At 41.3% G+C, this 21,305-nt stretch overlaps 2 protein-coding genes across 6 annotated transcripts in view; one reads left to right on the top strand and one right to left on the bottom strand.

Moving 5' to 3' along the window:
* Nucleotides 1-4,465, top strand: part of LRRTM1 (leucine rich repeat transmembrane neuronal 1) — a 4,736-nt gene extending 271 nt beyond the window's left edge. The window contains exon 1 of the mRNA XM_075572282.1: nt 1-4,465. This exon is cut by the window's left edge and continues 271 nt beyond it. Coding sequence (XP_075428397.1) covers nt 674-2,239 — 1,566 coding nt within the window. The 5' untranslated portion in view covers nt 1-673 and the 3' untranslated portion in view covers nt 2,240-4,465.
* Nucleotides 1-21,305, bottom strand: part of CTNNA2 (catenin alpha 2) — a 1,818,882-nt gene that overhangs the window by 745,955 nt on the left and 1,051,622 nt on the right. The gene's annotated exons all lie outside the window — the stretch shown is intronic.

The following is a 21,305-nucleotide window of genomic DNA, read 5'->3' on the forward strand; positions in this document are numbered from 1 at the left end:
TCGTTTTCAAATGATGGACATTAAACAGATTGCCAGATCCCGTGGAGTCGTTAGCAAAGAGTTTCGAGTTTTTCCCCTGAACGTCACAATATTAACTGCGGAGAAAAAGGACGGGCAGAAAAGGAGAAGCTCGAGCTCGCAGTTGTGAAACTTGAAGGTCCAACAAGTCAGCGAAAAAAAGGTAACCGGACCCCCCCCCCTCATCCCCCCCTTTCAGCTCATTGAGGAGACGCAAAGTGGGACATTGTGAGCTTGCCAGCTTTGCACAAACTGAAAGGCACTGGATTTGTAACACAGAGGGGTCTTTTAGCCCTGCATATAATTACCCAAAACACAAAGGAAGCAGCTGAATGGAGGTTGTCACTCTCTGGAAAAGGGTGGGTAAGACACTTTTTTAATTAAATTCTTTCATGAAGAAAGATTTTTTATTTATTTTTTCTCCCCCGTTTTCTGCATCGTTTAACATGAACAAAATCACCATCGTTTTGCCTGGCAATATCCGTGAACTTTAGTGCTGCCAAGATCCTGCATGCTGTAAAAAAAAAAAAAAAAATCTGTGCACTGTCTGTGTATCTGTTGATATATATAATATGTGTTTTTATTAAAATATGATGTAGAATTCGGGAAAAGATTCAATGGACATTCTCAAGCAAATTTGGAAACCTTCTTGCTAATGGATTTCCTTCTCATTGGTCTCTGTTTAAACTGGCTGCTGAGGAAGCCCCCAGGGTTAATATTGTGTACGCTGGGTATATTTGTCAAAATGCTTCCAATTGTGACTAGCGGGTGTCCCAGGCTGTGTCGTTGCGAGGGCAGGCTATTGTACTGCGAATCCCAGAATTTCACAGAGATGCCTGGCAACCTGTCGGGCGTGATGGGCTTGTCTCTGCGGTACAACAGCCTTTCAGAGCTGCAAGACGGACAGTTCACAGGGTTAATTCAGCTCACGTGGCTTTATCTGGATCACAATCACATTTGCTCGGTGGAGGGGAATGCCTTTCACAAACTGCGCAGAGTTAAAGAACTCACTCTGAGTTCCAACAAAATCACACATCTGGCTAACACCACTTTCCGACCCATGCCAAACTTGCGCAGTGTGGATTTATCAAACAATAACCTACAGTCTTTGGAACCGGATCTGTTTCACGGGCTGCGCAAGCTGACGACTTTACATATGCGCTACAATGCCATCAACTTTGTGCCAGTGAGAATCTTCCAGGACTGTCGCAGCCTGAAGTTTCTGGACTTGGGATACAATCAGTTGAAAAGCCTGGCTCGTAACTCTTTCGCAGGCTTGTTTAAACTCACCGAGCTCCACCTTGAGCACAATGACTTGGTAAAGGTGAATTTGGCTCATTTTCCCCGGCTCCTGTCACTGCATTCTCTCTTTATGAGGAGGAATAAAGTAACTATAGTGGTGAACTCCTTGGACTGGGTGTGGAAACTGGAAAAAATGGACCTGTCGGGCAACGAGATTGAATACATTGAACCTCACGTTTTTGAAAGTGTCCCTCGTCTTGAGTCCCTGCAGCTAGATTCCAATCGTCTCACCTACATTGATTCTAGGATTCTAAACTCTTGGGAATCCCTTACCAGCATCAGTCTCTCTGGAAACAGCTGGGATTGTGGACGTAATGTGTGCGCCTTGGCCTCCTGGCTGAGTAACTTTAAAGGTCGCTATGATGGCAATTTGCTGTGTACTACTCCCGAGTATGCTCAAGGCGAGGATGTTCTAGACGCAGTCTATGCATTTCATTTATGTGAAGACCCAGCAGACCCAACCAGTGTTAATGCCATGTCAACAGCATTGAACAACAGTGAGAAAAAGGTCAACGACAGCCCAACTACAACTACGTATGACGTGCAGGATACGGAAGGCGAAAGAACGACAAACACCCTAACAGCAACTATAGCCAGTGAGCACCCAGAGAACACTGTTCAGATTCACAAGGTAGTGACAGGGACCATGGCATTAATTTTTTCCTTTCTCATTGTGGTTTTGATGTTATATGTTTCATGGAAGTGTTTTCCAGCCAGCCTCAGGCAGCTAAGGCAGTGCTTTGTGACACAACGTAGGAAGCAGAAGCAAAAACAGACCATGCATCAAATGGCTGCCATGTCGGCCCAGGAATATTACGTTGATTACAAACCCAACCACATTGAAGGGGCCCTGGTTATCATTAATGAATATGGCTCTTGTTCTTGTCACCAGCCGCCCGCAAGGGAATGTGAGGTGTGAGTTTTGTTTTTCTCTGGTGGGAATGAAACATTGTGCAACCAAATAACAATGGGAGATAGACAGGCTGGTGGGATATATGGTGCTTTCTGATGCACTTCTTGACTGACATGGAGGGAGGATATGTTTGAAAGACTTGACATTTTAGCTTTACCGTGTCTTAAAAACTTCAGGACAGTCAAATCTTTAAAAAAAAATAAAATAAAAATATTTCACATGGTATGAAGATCTGTCTATATTCAGGAATCTGAGTGTTAAAAAAAGGTACCAGTTATTGATTTTTTTTTTTTTTTGTAAAATACAATGTTTAAAATAAACTAGCATTTACAATATTTACAGAGTGGTTTTCAGTAAATCAATGACAATGCAACAGTAAATCTCTTTTCCTCTACATCTGCAGTTCTTTTGGCAATGCAGCATCCCAGCAAGAAGGAAATAAAACAACCTTGATTTAGCAATAGATGGATCAATTGGCTGATAGTACAAAATGGATCACACTGCAACGAACTGTATATTTTCCCAATACAGCTGGCAATGTGTGTACTGCAGACCCGCATCAAACTTACACACTAACCTCATACAGACCCGTGGGACTAGATGGTTATCACAGGGAAGTGGTTAGGCTACTGAAGATTACATACTAAATATTTTAGCTACCTGTTGAAGTATGATGTATGCATTCATTGAAATATGAGAGGATCTGACTATGGTTAACCCATGTGTCATCATTTTTAACATTAGATTATGAAATCTACACCATGCAACAAACATTATTTTGAGACAAGATAACAGTTTAGAATGCTACATCCAATGGTCATCCTCCAAACTATGCCTTAATTACTGTCCTGAATTACATTGGGGGAAAAAAAGATATGGTTTAAATCAACATCTTTCAGTACACGCAAGATTGATTTCCTTAAGAGCTTGGTAAAATAAGGTTTGATGCTAAAACAACATAATTGTTCGAGCTGAAAGGGCATGATGAAAGGCGGCTGCAATCCAATTTTCAGAGTAAAAGCTCCATATTTTTCAAGTGTCTTAAAAATAATTCTGCAACAACCTGAAGCAGACAGTGTCCAGAACATACATTTGGTTACTATAGTGAACCACTAGAACATCTGACAATAAAGCAAAGGCATAATTAACAAATGGCAATCTGCAGTCCATTGGATCCATCAAAAAAAAGTGTGTCTTCAATAAATATGTATCATTAACAGGAAAGATTGTGTTGCTCAGCCAATATACAACACAACACATATAATACCAACACAATATCAATACTCTGAATATTGTATTGTTCAAACACCACAACAAATGTTAATGCTAAATTACTTTTTCTATGACAATGAAATGGTGTTATTTTTAGATCACGGGAATCTCAAAAAAATTGAGAAGTATGCAATACAGATTGGGGAGTATGCAGAAAAGAAATGAAAAAGTGCTTGGGAGAGACACAATAATACACCTTTAATAAAAATGGAAATAAAACGGTGATTAGGTCTGAGGCTGAACAGCAAGTGGGAATATAGGCAGCCCTGGTGGGTAAAGTGGGCCATATGTGCTATTCATTTTTATGTTTCTATGGCAACTGAAAATAAAGTACAAATGTAAAATAAAATGATGAGTTGATTGCTATAGGGAGATTTCTGACACTTCTTTTAAAAGGTTTCTGTAAATTAATTGTGCATTTCTCTCACTACCATAGAAGCAAAGTTCAAAATAGCCCTAGAACAAATTTACCTACTTAGTTAACGCTTTCCCTGCCATTTGGGTCTGCAATGCATTGCAAAGCAATCTGTTGTGGGCCCCTCTGGCAGAGAACGAGGGGTTAATCCATTTAATGTCAAAGCTGCCCGCAAAGCATTGCGGTGTAGTGAATGGCTCGCCTAGGGTGCTGAAGGGTTAAGGTTGTGATATGGTTGCATTGCACATTAATACTCCGTGTATTGCAGGGAACCTTTTTTTAAATGTCTTTGCACACTAACCAGAGGCAAAAATATTCTCTGTGCCAGGAATCCATCACCAAGCCCAGCACTGATCCCACCCAACACAAGAAATCTTTCATTATCTCACTGCAGGGCTCACATTTTTGCTTTTTAACTAAACAAGCTTCACACCGTGATTATTTAAACTTCAATTACAACATTTAATTATTTAGGACGTTAAGTGCAAGCGTTATTGCTACACTACCTTTGAATATGGCTTATTTCAATTATATTTAAAGAGGCGACTAAGAGCTTTATCTTACATATGCATATCATAAGCTTAGAAGATCACAGTGATACAACTATAGAAGTCCTTCATTGAACACCTCTGGGTTTAATTTAATAAAATAACAATTCTTTTATCTTTTACTTGTTTTTTTTTTTTTTTAAAGCATGTCTAAGCTGTTTTGATAAGAAATAAATACAATTACTTGTATACTAATGTTGGACACGACAGAACAGTCAAAGCACAGTTAAGCCTGAACGTGTGTACATGTGTGTGCATGCAAACAAGTGTTCTTAGCTATTCAGCAGCATTTTGGTAACTAGGGTTTATACAGTATGTGTAGGTTGTGGAAAATTCCCTTATCTAACCTCTTCAATGGTTTTAGACATGAGGAAAGTTTTCATTCGTGGCGAGATCGTTGTTAATGGAATAAATAGTCTGGGTTTTTAAGGGTGCAGTGCCATCTGCAGTATGAAATCTTGTTTTCCTCCCTCGCTGGTCTCAATTTTCCAGAACAGAATCACGCTGCTTTTTGACAAGATTTAAAGACTCACATCCTCCACACAAACACATTATTCTGTATGTCGGGGATTCAGTTCACCCATTCTAAGCTGGGTAAAATAAAATAGACAATTTGGTAAGAAACCTGCAAGCATGTAGTTTGGTTTAAGTCAAATATCCCCCCAGAGCAGAAGATAAAATACTGTTACAAAAATCTTACAACACAATAACATAGTATATTGTGCGTTAGTATGCCAAATAACTGTATATTCATAGAAGCATTTTAACATATTTAAATGTTAATGGACTACAGATTAATAAACATTTATTTTGTTATTGTTGCCCTATTCATACCAATATGCTACATCAGAACGGATCTTTATTCTTATTTGTGGTTTTCATCATCTATTATCATTATGGGTTGGAGAATACAGAGGGACTGAAGGTGGAACATGATGGGATATATGTCAAAATCCTGATTAGTGGCTAAATACATGGCAAGGAAGCTGAGCTTTGATCTTTGTTAAATGTAATATTATTAAGGTTATGCATTTGGGAAGCAAGAAAAAACTGGCGACTTACACATTAAATGGAGATAAATTGGGGGAATCCTTGATGGAGAAGGATTTAGGAGTGCTTGTAGACAGCAGGCTTAGCAACAGTGCCCAAAGTCATGCAGTAGCTGCAAAGGCAAACAAGACCTTATCTTGCATTAAAGGGCAATGGATGGAAGGGAAATAAACATAATTATATCCCCTTTCCAAAGCATTAGTAAGACCACACCTTGAATATGGAGTACAATGCTGGGCACCACTCCTTAAAAAAAACATTATTGAACTAGAGAGAGTGCAGAGAAGGGCCACCAAATTAATAAAGGGGGTGGCAATCTAACTTATGAGGAGAGGCTATCTAAATTTGATTTTTTTTACATTAGAAAAGAGGTGATAAAGAGGGGATATGATAACTATATACAAATATATTTGGGGACAGTATAGGGAGCTTTCAAAATAACTATTCATCCCAAGGACAATACAAAGGACTCAGGGTCATCCCTTAAGTTTGGAGGAAAGGAGATTTAACCAGCAACAAAGGAAAGGGTTCTTTACAGTAAGGGCATTTAAAATGTGGAATTCATTACCTTTAGAGACAATGATGGCAGATACAATAGATTTGTTCAAAAACAAGTTGGACATCTTTTAAGTAAACATGGGAAGAATGTTGATCCAGGGATTAATCCGATTGCCAATTCTTGTAGTCAGGAAGGAATTAATTTCCCCCCTTTATGAGACATCCTTGGATGATATGACACTGGGGTTTTTTGTTTGCCTTCTTCTGGATCAATGAGTAAGTGTGTATATATATATATAGTATCTGTCGTCTAAATTTAGCATAGGTTGAACTTGATGGACGTATGTCTTTTTCAACCTCATCAACTATGTAACTATTTAATCATTATGTTAACACAATTCTTTAATAGAGGAGTTTACGCCAACTTAGACTTGTTGGAGATTTTAAGGCAAAATAAATAAAGAAATAAATGATGGTCTCGGGAAGAGCAGAATTTTCAGCATACCATTATAACTTGTGCTCCGGTCACCTCCTCCTATTACTATTCTATAAACCTCACACTGATTCATAAAGGGCAAAAAAATCGCTGCAACCGAGACTAATGTTTGAAATGCTTCTCTCAGGGGGCTATTTGTAAGACGTGTCCGCTTGAAAAACTGTTGCAAAAGGCAAACCATTATTTCTCAAACATTGATTGAAAGTAATATTATGCTATTTATTTGATAAAATCTGGTACCTTTTAACCAGTTTTGCAGACAGAAGACACTGATTAAAACCCATAAGTGAAAAATGTATGTCAAAAAAAGTAAGATGTGTCCCTTGAGTTGCAGGCATTGCTGTAACCAAAACAGGCCTTTATCAGTGGCTCTGAGACTAAGAGATGAAAAGTAAATCATTGGTTTAAATAGTGTCCCCTGGTTCTCAGTCACATTTGTTACTCAACCGCTTTTTCCTATGAAGGATCCAAACATTGGCCATGGTAATGGTAATCTATTAGGTGCCTATTCAATGTGCTGTAACTTGGTCTTCTCCTTGCTTGGTAAGGTTTCAGCCCCACACTTTTGATATATTCATGAAGAATAGAGACCCTAAGAACTGTTCACAGATCTCCCAACCACACCATTTTGTTGGATACATTGATTAATTAATTAATTGCTTGGAATTATTTGTGGTAGTCTAGTATTACTTGGCCTTAAAAAAAAAAGTTACTCTTGAAAAAGCTCCTCTGAAAATACTTTGTTCCCAGCCTGGGGATTGAAACGGGGCAAATATTTTGAAAGCATAAAAGTTTGCTGCTCTGAAATGTGTTGCTACAACCTCTTGCAGTGACGGGGTTAATGATGACTTCAGCCAGGTATTGGTGCCGATGACCCTTAATGCTAGCATGTGATGTTCTTAAACCCCAGTGCATGAATTCGCTAACACACACACAGGCATTGATGAACATGCAGTGCATGCAGAATTAAGCATTCATACACTGACACACACACATATATATTATGATACAGTATATACATATTTGAATATATACACTCACACATGTACAAAGAGGCCCACAGACCCACACATGCTTACACACTTATACACACACTGCTGACACTGTCCATACCAGTATTGAAAAGATCGACCTGGTTAAGTACTCACAGTACTTTAAGTAAATGGGTACAGGTGTAGCCTGATGCATTGTTTCCAATGGGATATGTTCTGTACTGCACAGCATTATCACTGAATCCTACGGACAGCAACTCATAACGGGCGGAAGAGTGGGCAGACCGCATCACAGCTAGGGTTGCCAGGTGTCCGGTATTGAACCGGACTATCCTGTATTTGGGCACTATGTCCATTAAAAAATGAGAGGTAATACTGGACATGTATGTGCATATCGGTATTACCTCCCTTGGCATAGTGACCTGACCGGCTTGGGGGTCCGTGGGATTTCCCTGAGCAGGGAAACAGCAGTGCAATTTCTAGAGCTGGGCAGGCAGCTTCCTCCATTCTGATTGGCAGTATTGCCCAGCAGCAGCCAATCATGAGGAGGTGTCAGGAGCCTGGGGGTGGGGCCAAGCAGAGGCGGAAACAGCATTGAGATGTGTGTGTGTGTGTGTGTGTGTGTGTGTGTGTGTTGAGTGTGTTGCACCTTTCAGCATTGTGTTCAGTATTTTTGGAGAAGCCACCTGGCAACCAAGTATAATGTGAGATACGCTACAGCTAGCAACTATACCTCTTGCGTATCTCACGTTGTACGTAATACATCAACTCGTTGCGGTTTGCCCTTGCTTCTTCCCATTGTGAGTTGCTGTCTGGGGACCCGATGCAACAGGTCCTGTGTGTATTCACCTACGGACTGACTGCTTACCGGCTCATCAAGCTGATCACAGTTTATTTATAATAACTAAGTTGTGGATACATGTTGTGTGTGTTTTAAATATATTTATTGGATCTTCGCCTCTGGTGCGCTGTGTGTCTGCCCTTTTTCTACCTTCGGAGATCCGTCGGGTCTCACGCTGCAAGGAGGTGATCCTGTCTACAAGATCTACTCCCCTTTCCCCTTGATGAGAGGGAGAGTCTGCATGACAGGGGCTCTTCTCTGTATTCAAGTGTATACAGATATATACAAGTAGAGTGCTGGATATTTTGAGAGCTATTCTGTTTCCTAAAAACATTTCTCGGCGACATTGCACCTCTAAAAAAAAAAGTGCCCCCCATAGTTTTTCTTTTTCGATGAAATTAGTTGTTGGCTCGTCTAATACTGATTTGTTTCCATGGGACCTTAAGAACAAAAAAGAAAAGCCAAGAAGTGACGTTTATACTAGCAGTATGAGCTGGTCCCTTAGTTATGGGTAGAGCCATTTATCAAGGTTTCCTGTCCGCAAAACAAGTGCAGGAAAACGGTGTCTAATTGAGCAATAAAAATGTTTCCCATTGAAATCGATGGTACTGTATATTTGTCTTGGATACTGATGTAGCCAACGTTATTGCTGTGGTTACTGCATAGTAACACGCAACGTAACTGCTGAATTTACTTCATAGTAACATGCAACTTTATTGCTGTGGTTACTGCATAGAAACACGCAACGTTACTGCTGCATTTACTTCATAGTAACACGCAACTTAATTGCTGTGGTTACTGCATAGAAACAAGCATGTTTACTGCATAGAAACACGCATGTTTACTGCATAGAAACACGCAACGTTACTGCTGTGGTTACTGCCCAGTAACATGTATCGTTACTGCTGTGCTTACTGCACAGTAACATGCATCGTTACTGCTATGGTTACTGCATAGTAACATGCATCGTTACTGCTGTGGTTACTGCATAGTAACATGCATTGTTACTGCTGTGATTACTGCAAAGTAACATGCATCGTTACTGCTGCGGTTACTGCATAGTAACATGCATCGTTACAGCTGCGGTTACTGCATAGTAACATGCATCGTTACTGCGGTGGTTACTGCATACTATCACGCGACGTTACTGCTGCGGTTACTGCATAGTAACATGCATCATTACTGCGGTGGTTACTGCATACTATCACGCGGTGTTACTGCTGCGGTTACTGCATATTAACATGCATCATTACTGCGGTGGTTACTGCATACTATCACGCGACGTTACTGCTGCGGTTACTGCATAGTAACATGCATCATTACTGCGGTGGTTACCGCATACTATCACGCGGTGTTACAGCTGCGGTTACTGCATAGTAACATGCATCGTTACTGCGGTGGTTACTGCATACTATCACGCGACGTTACTGCTGCGGTTACTGCATAGTAACATGCATCATTACTGCGGTGGTTACTGCATACTATCACGCGGTGTTACTGCTGCGGTTACTGCATAGTAACATGCATCATTACTGCGGTGGTTACTGCATACTATCACGCGACGTTACTGCTGCGGTTACTGCATAGTAACATGCATCATTACTGCGGTGGTTACTGCATACTATCACGCGACGTTACTGCATAGTGACATGCATCGTTACTGCTGCGGTTACTGCATAGTAACACGCGACGTTACTGCTGTGGTTACTGCATAGTAACACGTGACGTTACTGCTGTGGTTACTGCATACTAACAAGTGACATTGCACAATTTTGTTATGAAAAGTGTGCAGTGTTGTCACCACAGCCCCATTTGTTTGAATGAAGATGCGCTAAATTGCTCATTAAACATTGTGTCGCCTGTATCGCGATATTGTGTGATAAAGGGTGTGGTTAAGTCTGCTACATCTGTGAATCTGGTGCAGTATTTTACCCCAGTTTTCCAGCTGGGAGATGTTGATAAATACTCTGTCACATTTATGCTATGGGGGGGTGGGGTCTTTTTCAAACGGTTACTGTAGGTGGCTCCCTGTGCTGTCTCAATCAAAACATTAATCGAAGTCTCAATGCTGCAAATCATAGCACTAGATCTATCAAAGAATCATATTAAAGTCAATGGATTGCTTTTTCTTTTTTTACAAACTAAGTGCAAAACCAACCAAAAAACAAATGCATCAGATTTCTACAAAAAAGTCCATTGGAAGCGATGGGAATTTGTGCTTGGAGAAATCTGTTGCAGTATTTGCAGTCTTTGTGCACAAGTTTGCAAACGGGAGACTTTTATAAATTACCCCCAATAGCTCTAGACTTTATCCCAAAAACCAAACAGCAAAGAGAAATCAATGACTAAAATCGTATACTGTAATCATATCGCTTTAAGTGAAAGCCAAAACCTTAAATAGAAAAATGCTGCAGTGCTTCTGGGTTTCAGTTCTTTTGAAAACCACAAAGATGGGGTTGTTTAAGTCGACAGACAAAAACATGTTTCCAAAATAGCCGCTTACAGGAGTATTTCACAATGAAAGGTGGAAAGTAACAGCAAATGTGTGTGCGTTTTCTTGTTTGTACTCCGTCTTTCAGAGGAAATGTCAGGAAATTTTACCTATTCACTGAATGGGGGCTGGATAAAGAGAACACACTCTCACTGGAGAAAACACAGTCAGGGAATTAACAAATTCATATGAGAAGCCAAAGAGGAGAATCACTGAGAGGAGAATCACTGAGAGGAGAATCACTGAGAGGAGAATCACTGAGAGGAGAGTCACTGAGAGGAGAAACGCTGAGAGGAGAATCACTGAGAGGAGAATCACGGAGGAGAATCACTGAGAGGAGAATCGCTGAAAGGAGAATCACTGAGAGGAGAGTCACTGAAAGGAGAAACGCTGAGAGGAGGATCACTGGGAGGAGAATCGCTGGGAGGAGAATCGCTGAGAGGAGAGTCGCTGAGAGGAGAGTCGCTGAGAGGAGAGTCGCTGAGAGGAGAGTCGCTGAGAGGAGGATCACTGAGAGGAGAAAAGCTGAGAGGAGAATCGCTGAGAGGAGAATCGCTGAGAGGAGAATCGCTGGGAGGAGAATCGCTGAGAGGAGAATCGCTGAGAGGAGAATCGCTGAGAGGAGAATCGCTGGGAGGAGAATCGCTGAGAGGAGGATCGCTGAGAGGAGAATCGCTGAGAGGAGAATCGCAGAGAGGAGAATCGCAGAGAGGAGAATCGCAGAGAGGAGAATCGCCGAGAGGAGAATCGCCGAGAGGAGGATCGCCGAGAGGAGGATCGCCGAGAGGAGGATCGCCGAGAGGAGAATCGCCGAGAGGAGAATCGCCGAGAGGAGAATCGCCGAGAGGAGAATCGCCCAGAGGAGGATCGCCAGGATCGCCGAGAGGAGGAAATCCAACTGAAGATTACACAGAAGGTACGGTTTGGAAGTATGTAAGAAATTATATGCAGACTAAGGGGCAGAGTCATCAAGAGCTGGCACGGACTGGCAAACACCCACAATTCAGCATTAACTGCCAATTAAGGAAGCAGGTTAACGCCAGATTCGGTGCGGTAACCCGTTTTGCCACTTGATGATTCTGCCCCTAATTGGGCCAAGTGGGTCAGACACAAGTGTGGTAATGTTTGCTTCTCTGGGGTCTCTACAAAATAATGTATAACAGCCAGTGGTGTTAACGTCTATTCACTTACGTGGCCATTAGTGGTTGTTATGGCTAACACATTTGCAAATAGACCCCTATTTGGGTTATTTATCAAATTCTTCCAACTGCAAAAAAATAGCACCAGATTTATAAAAAAAAAAAAGAATTGTAGTCAATTAATTGTTCCTTTGATACATCTGGTGACTTTTTGGGGACACCTGACACCCCGTTTTTTTTTTTTTAGCTGGGAGATTTTGGTAACTTTGATAACCCCTTTTTGAATTTCTTGTTACTCAATCTCTTCCTTATTCATTCAAAACAAAACTGTCGGGAGAACGATATCTGGTTTTGCTTCACAATCCCAAAATCAGACACATGGGAACCTTGACGGCATCAAGCCCGGTTAAAGAAATACAGAGCAAAAAAAAATAAAAAAGCCTTATTCGCGTGAAGTTTTGGACAGCTTTCCAATTCTAGCAGGAAAGGAGTTATTGAGTTTCTGCAGTCAAAAGGATTTCATATTAAAAAATAATCTATGATGAGAGGACAGAATGGAGGGCAGGAGGTACGGCAATAGATAAAGACAGTGACTCTAAGTGGATCGATAAATATACCAAGTGATTCAATTAGTATTGAAACTAATGAAAATTAATTGCCAAGTACAAACTTTTTTTGGCAACAAAAGGAGGGAGAAAAGTTAAATCGGCCGTACAAAACTGGACAGAGCACACGGAGAGGACATTTGGATAAAATAAGGCTGGCATTATGAAGGGTGCGTTTCCTCCAACGCAAGGTCAATATCAACGTTTCAATCTATCCTTAACCTTCTCTCTGTCAATTCCAATAAACTAATTAAAAAAAAAAAAAAAGGAAATAATACAAAATACTAGTTTTTAATGTGTTTGGGATGTTTTAACGGGTACAGAATGTATGGGTTTTTATGTACCAAAATCTCCCAGCTTTAAAACTGGAGCGAAAGCAGACATCAGATTAATATCAAAAAAGGATAGTGAACACCTTGAGGACACGTACTGTAAGAGCCGTGGGTGCAACGTAGAGAACCAAACATGATCCAATGACAGGAGCGACCACTCCAAGTTCCCATAAATAAAAACAGTGTATGTACCTTCTGTGTGGGATCTGAAATATCAATAATTTATCAATAAATGTTTATGGTCAAGTATACTGGAGAACCAGTATGGACTTTACTGTTCCAGGTTTATGAAAGAAACGGAATCTTATTAAAGTCAATGGGATTTTTTTTCATTTGATAAACCTGGTATAATTACATTTGTACTAGTTGTGCCCCGTCCCCCCCCCCCGTTTTAAAGCCGAGAAACTTCACTAAATAACCCCATCCCGTAAAAATACCTTTCAATCCTTCTCATATATGTATATATATTTATAGTGCCAACCAGACATGCAGCGCTTTACAGAGTGGAGGAAGGCCTGAGCAGATTTATGTCTTGCAACCTCTTTCACTGAATGTCAAAGATTAACATTGCTTTTAATGTGATAAAAAATAGCTAAAAGAATGTGCTTCCATATGGTGAGTTCTGTTACTCGCATTTCACTATAATCCTCTTGTTTCTGCTTCTTCTGAAACAGCTTGCCCACACACATCTTAAGACGAGGCTCTACAAGGCCTCATTATAGGAGAGCACTGTGCTTCCACAGTTGATGAGGAAGTTGATCCCTGATACAGTATGTAGCTGGTAACAAGTGTGTACTACTTTCTTCTTAGTAAAAGGTTCATTACTGACAATGGAAGATTACCATCATTCACATTTCCCTTATAGCTTCCAAGCTGCCACATCTGTGTCATATATTGTTTTAAATGAAATCATCTGGGTAATAAAATACATTTTTTAATCAATTACTGATTCCCTTAAGTAATTGATATCAATTGACTTATTTTTTATTGATAAAAAATGTGTTACCATTGAGAGATACCTCTCACTTTCAAGTATGTCCTGAGCACAGAGTTATGATGACAAATACTTGGTTACATTAATTGAACAGAGGTTATATATTCAATTTACAGACAATCATGGACAGTCAGAGATAATATATGATTATGGGTGTTTGTAACAGTTATAGACAAGATTAAATATCACGGACATACTGTAGGACTACATGCGGCTCTAGCCATCTTGGGATTGTATCAGACTATTGAGCATAGAGCAAGTTGAGGACAGTGATAAACACAGTAGTTCTAATCCAGGACACCTGTTCTATTAATAGTTCTATTCCAGGATATTGGTCTACCGTCCATCACAAGTTTTCATTTAGAAAATAAGACCACCCTGGGAATCAGAGTGATCTCCTTTAAAACAATCTTCAAAATAGTCGTGAGGTAAGGAGGACTGTATTTTTCCCCATGCCTTTATGAAAAAGTCAGTGTGATGAGGCCAGGTAAGGACAGTTCCCATAGAAGCATAACACACAGGGAGTAGGAAGAACTCTCAATTCCCAGCCATCCAGTACTCTCCAATATTTGGATACATCTATATTTAGATTTTGTTTTGTGTGTACATTATATCTTGGGCTTCAATGTAAAAAAAAATGTCTTATTACTTAATTGTGCATTACTTCTTATACAACTTTTTGAAGTCTTAATATTAACATTGTATTAATCACATTACGGCATAAGAAGAGGTTTACACATATACATTATATTTTCTGTGGCCAAGAAAAAAACCCAACAACTAATGTTAGACCAGCACTATTGTGTTCTTCTGGGCTGCAGAAAGATGCTGTCTTCATTTAATAGTGCTGCCTTGTAACAATTAAGCTATAGTAGACTGGGATAATATTAAATGGAAAAAAATGAAATGATGAGATACAGCAGCTTGTGTATTTGTCTTGCTAGCCTGGGCAGGTCTCTGAAGTTTACCGCAACAGAAATGTTACTTCTAAGGGGCGGATCATTTCCCCAAACAATTTTCTTTTAACAAACATAAATTTGTCGCCGCAGCTAAAAGGCATTAATTCCCCGTGCTAAACTGAACATCTAGGGTTTTCCGAAAACTGTGTGTAAATGCAGCACTGCACTGGACATCATTAAAACAAGCCACTTGGTCATAGTATCTTAACGTTTCTGTTCATAGTATCTCTAAGTAGCTGCATCTGTAACTTTCTTGCTGGTTACAGTCTAATGGACATGACCCTAATAATGAGCCAGTGGAAGGTACAGTGATGTTTCTGAAGCCCTGTACAGACTCATGCTCTGTGTGTGAGTTTCCTGCATTAGGGCCCTATCTCACAGTCTCACGCAGCAGTAGGAAAATCTCAAGCTGACGGGAGACCCCGGCACAAAGTCCTAAGCCCGGCCCATCAATGTCATAACTATACCCATGTATTTCATTATCCTGCTTCCTACCAGCATAGCTCTGCCTCCTTGTGTCATAACACCACATCTGACAGAGACCCTCTCTCAAGCTCCAGAGTGGGCGGGCCAATGACAACTGTTTCTATGAAGTGGGTTTCTTTACGACGCAAGCAACGGACAACACAGTTTTCAAATGTTATCTTTGACATTTGCCTAAGGTCCCCGTAGAGCTGAGATTCGAGCAAAGTTGCCTGCTCGATGTACTCAAACAAACAGCTTACAATTAAATTAACGTAGCAGGGCTTGTTTGTTAGGGGGAGCAAAAGTGAACACCTTCTGGAAATAAATATAATGCAATCTATAGCAAATGTGAGTTTCCTCTGGCATGAAGGAGTCTGGCTCTCCAAAAATGATACATTTGAACCCTAGGAATACTCTGTATGAAGCAGCAGAGAAACCTCGTTTATGGAAAAGGGATTTATCTCTCAGTTATTTTGGGGGACTAAAGCAACAATCATGTTTGGGACTCTTCTCTCTACATAGAAAAAACTTTAGATTTATAGCTGTATAAATGATTATCAAAGTAAAAAGGATACATCTTTTCCCACACAATGTTCATTTACTGCTAGCCTTAACCCTTTAAATATCAGAGTATACTAAAATGCCCGGCACAACAAACTAACATTTGTTAAAAGTCATTCATAATACTAGAGGAAGATTAAAGTAGCATGAGCCATTAACCCTAGTCAATATGAAGCCACCAGCCAGAAGTCCATTATTTGCTGTTGGTCTCTACTTCTGACTTCTGCTTAGCATTTGGTATAACATTGCCATTGTTGTAAGGACAATTATGGTGCCAAATACTGTACAGCGCATTGGTTGGAAAGTGATCATTGAAATTAGAGGCCTGCTTTAAACTCTGATACAATCAAAATAAATGTGTTGTGAGGGAAATGGGTCCATGCTCATCTGCCCACCGGACCCCGGAACTACCCCGTTTTAATATACCCGGTAGCCCCTTGTAAACCTTGTAACTGTAATTCTTTATTCCTCTGTGTTTTAAACTGTACCCAAGTATAACAATGTGATTGTGCACACTATAAAGCATAGCCAAGATCTCTAGGACATGGGGGGGGCTCAGAAATCCTTTGTGCAGGCTGCATATCCAAAGATCTGGATATTGCTGGGAAGGGGGTAAGAGATGGCGGGAGCAAGGGGAGAGTGGCTGGCCGTTCTCGCAGGGCCGAGTCCAGCGGTGGATATTCTGCCGGCCGGGGAAGCCGTTGCCAAGCTCCTGTTGGTAGGCGCTGCTCCCATTGGTCCATTCATATTTCCCTCCCTGCCCTTTAACTTGCTTCTGACCCGCCTCCAATCCTGAATAGACAATGCAGGCAAGACTTGGGTGTCCTGATTGTCTCCCGTGCACCATCCCCAGTGAGATTGGTTGTGGCCCTGTCTACCATGATTTCCTATGGCAGTGGGCAATCTATATAAGAGCAACCTGATCAGAGTTCCAGGTCTCAGTCTAATCCTAGTGTGGAGGTGCACTAAGCGGTGTACTCTGAGGCTGAAAACGAGGCTGGGAGCCAACCCGATATTTAAAAGTGCTTCTATGCTGTGGGACTGTGAGTTGCCGTAGAAGCAGAGAGCAGGACTTTAAAGTGGGGAATGTGAAAGTAATCAGCCGCATATTGCACCAGAGAGGGGTGGACAGTCCTTAGCCCCACAGGAGTGGAAGCAAACCCTGGGTAAGCCTTGCACGTGGCGCCTGGAACCTTGGTAGCTAAGATTCCGTTTTGATGAGTGTAAGCTCTAATTGGGATCTGTGTTGTGTTTGCTGGCTCCAGCCAGAATAAATACTCTTTATTTTCACTGCTTTGGGCTGTCTAGTGCCTTTATTCCGGTGTTAAGTTCTGGACTCTTGTGACATGTATATTAACAGCAGTGGAGCCTGTTCTTAGAAGTATTATGTGTGGTAGGCAATGGCATCTCTAATTTTACTTTACATGATAAATATACAACAGTTTCTCATGCATTGCAAAAGCTTTTTTTTTTTTACCTTTGCTACACGTATTTGCAATTCTTTTCTATTTTTTGTGATTATGTCCTTTGTGAAATATTATTGGCAAACGTTGCACTGATATTTTTTGTTTGCCTTCCTTTGGATCAATATAAAAGTAATGTGAGTCTCTCACCCAGTAAAATGTAACAGAAGGTTAGAGCTGGTGAACATATGTCTTTTTCCAATCTCCCAACTGTGTAACTGTGATGCATTCTGCGCAAAAACTACACATGCCTTGATTCACCTGTTGCACTCTGCTCTGAACTTATTGACATTGTGGAATTGGTCACCCCACTGTAGCATCTCCCTCTGAAAAGTCCGACATCTCAGTCATTAATGAATTAATAGGCTGAGTGCTGTAAGCTTGGCTTTGTAGGAGGAGGATGCCACTGGCACCAAAGAATTATAGCAGGTTGCAGCCTGCACATTTACTGCTTTATTTTTAAGAGCCCAATAAAAAGCAGGGTCGGAGAGCTCTCAATGCACATGTCTACATGCAGCCCTACACACCTTGCAATTTAATACAAGTTGTGGAGTACGTATCTTGAAGCTATCTCTGGATGAGGCATGGAATACTAGAGAAGAGTACCATGGTTAGTTATCAAAGTATGCCCTCTACAAAACGGACGCAGAAAAAGAGCATGTCATTTATTAAAGAAACAACGCCACTGCTTTAAATGGAAAGGATTTCCTTTTATAAATCTGGTACTACTTTGTATAGCAGTTTTACCCCAGGTTGGGGTAAGACGACTTAAATAATATAAAATAATGCCCAAAGTGTTTTAATGTCTAAGCGCCCACTAAATATATATTTCAATTAGGTCTATTGCGCAGAGAAGGAAACCTAAAGGAGAAGGAGCAGCTCAGTGAGTAAAGACACTGACTGGCGCTGAGTTTGAAGCAGGGGAACCTGGTTCAATTCCCAGTATTGGCTCCCTGTGACCTTGGGCACTTTATCTCCCTTTGCCTCAGGCACCAAAAACATAGATTGTAAGCTCCAGGGGGCAGGGACCTGTGCCTGCAAAATGTCTCTGTAAAGAGCTACGTAAAACTAGAACAAAAATTATTATTAGTAAAGCAATCTTTGCGTCTTAACAATAATTAGAGGCTAGAGGTGACCACCACGGGCGTGCAAAAATTAACATCCTTCAGTCTTTCTCCAGAGAATAAATAAACTCTACTGCAGTACAGAACTTCCCTGTTTATATTATGGTTGCTTAGAGGGGCAAATACCATGCAGAATGGAGAAGCATGAACAGACACAGGGGTCTACAGTAAGTATCAAGGTTAAGGCTTTTATTTTAATTTTATTTATCAACGTTTACCAGAGTCACTGCAGAGAAATAAAACTGCACCATCTACCAAAGGAACACATCCCATTGATGTTTTTTCTTTGGGAAGTCTGGTCTAACATTTTGCTGCACATTTACCCTTAATAGTTATTTAACAAAGATTAAGCAGTAAAATGGGGGCAAAATAAATACAAGCATGATTCAAAGAAATACATTAAGCACTGGTGTAGATTCCCCCCCCCCCCCCAGTGTTGCCTGTTTGGGAGATTCCTGATTAATAACCCTCTCAAGAGCGACATTTTTTAACTGCTTCTTACCATTAATCAATTGTCCCAAGCCTGGGCTGGCATGTAAAGTGGGAAACCTCAACTTAATGCGTAGCTCTAAGTCATCTTGGCTAAGTCACAATATTTGATGTTTCTCTAGATACATACGTTTATATAGTATTGAAATGACCATGCCTGTATTGTTCCACAGATAGTGGTGTGTGCAGTCACTTCCAAACTTATTTAGTATTGTAAATATTGTGAGGGAGTCATGAGTTACCGGTAACTTTCTCAACCTGCAGGCAGGCAGCCCACACCCTAGATGTATGCAGTGCTAGAATGTGGACATATAGCAGGGCTTTAAAAGGCAGGAAGTGGGCCCCAGTCAGTGCTACCTGTTCCAGCACCTGCAGACATCCCAGTCGGGGATATCCAAGAAGGGTGTACCTGGGAACTGCAGGACCCTGCGGCCGAGAACGGGGCTAGCCAGGAGGAAGACAAGCTGCCCAGAGGATGTGCCAGGCACAGAAGACAGACTTTCCTCAGGAGCCTAAAGTAAGGACAATTTAGTCTGTTTTGTGGCGCTGCCTGTGATTCAACTATTCCTGAGTTTTGTTTAACCGGAAAGTGGGGTAGCCGCCTGGGATAATTAGGAGCAAGATGTGTACTGTGTAGTTAGTGCTAAAGCTACGCTTATAGAGTCGGCGACGTCATGCTGTGGTCGCTGGAAAAATCAAATTGAGATGACTTCCAGTGATCGCGACCAAGCCATCGCTCCGTTGCGCCGCGCTTACTATGAGCACACGCGACGGCAGCAGTGCATTTGTTTTGACGCGGCGGCGTTGTCGCTGGCACTATAAGCGCAGCATTAGAGAGGAGCTAGGCATTTTGTTTTATTATTGCTCTGTTTTATGCCTATAAGAATAAACTTGCTAACAGATTCTTATGCTTCTTACCTTTAATGTGAGAGCAAAGGTCCTGCAACGTGGCAGAGTTGTCACAATATGAATTATTAAAAATAATACTACAAAAATCCTTTGCCTTTGACCTGCATCACTTCAATGTCTTGCAGATCCCTCTTAAACTTAAAAATCAAATTTACTCATAAAATAATATAAGTTCTGCGTACATCAATATAGTAAAAATGAGCAGTTGGTAATTGGGTATACCACACCAGTAGACAGCTACAAACAGCACTCCTCACTCGATCGCAGGGTGCAGGGGATTAGTTGTCATCTGATGGCAAGCTGGTGTTTGTAGATGCCGTCTCCTCTCACTCAAGACGGGGCAGGTCTCAGTCTTTACTCCCAGATGATCTGGTGGTGAGCAGGAAGCTGCCGCATGTGCAGTGCCATAGACCAACGGCGGCCATGTTGGGTAATGCTCCACAAGGAAACTACGTATCCCAGGATCCCCTGGGGCACCCCGATCAGGTGGGCAGTATTAGCCAATACTAAATACTGCCCACCTGATCGGGGCGCCCCAGGGGATCCTGGGATATGTAGTTTCCTTGTGGAGCATTACCCAACATGGCCGCCGCTGGTCTATGGCACTGCACATGCGGCAGCTTCCTGCTCACCACCGGATCATCTGGGAGTAAAGACTGAGACCTGCCCCGTCTTGAGTGAGAGGGAGACGGCATCTACAAACACCAGCTTGCCATCAGATGACAACTAATCCCCTGCACCCTGCGATCGAGTGAGGAGTGCTGTTTGTAGCTGTCTACTGGTGTGGTATACCCAATTACCAACTGCTCATTTTTACTATATTGATGTACGCAGAACTTATATTATTTTATGAGTAAATTTGATTTTTAATTTTACTTCACTATGTGCGTTGTGCGCCTTGTTTTTCTGTCTTTTGCATAGTTTCAGGGGTGTTGGGACACCCCCAAGAAGGGCTGCAGACGCATTGTATGTGATCTTCCCACAATTAAGGTTGAACTTTTTTGATTATATTATCACTGTGCACTGCACATTGTTTACTGTGTTTCACTAATTATTAGCTGCGCACTAAATCACCTATTCTTTTATCCCTCTTAAACTTACCTGGAACTTTTTTAGGCAGCAATTTCCTCGCATATTGATTAATCCTGAGACCCTCCTGTTGCGAGTGAAGTAGATTTTTTTATTTTTACCTGCCTTTATAAAAACTATAAACAGGGCAGTGGGGTTACCCAGAGAAAGCTTTTACATGGTTTGTCGATGATGTTGAGGCTCAGGGCTGCCAACAAGGGGGAGAGACGTGATGCCCATCTGGAGTCCTTTCCAATGGCTGGCTCATTCTCCCATGCTTTCCTTACTGAACTCAAAGCCCAATGCCCTGTTCAACAAACACCAGCTTGCCAGTCCACCACTCCGCTCAACAAATGTCTCC

The sequence above is a fragment of the Ascaphus truei genome, chromosome 1 (genome assembly GCF_040206685.1).
Source record: "Ascaphus truei isolate aAscTru1 chromosome 1, aAscTru1.hap1, whole genome shotgun sequence".
In the NCBI taxonomy this organism is placed as follows: Eukaryota; Metazoa; Chordata; class Amphibia; order Anura; family Ascaphidae; genus Ascaphus; species Ascaphus truei.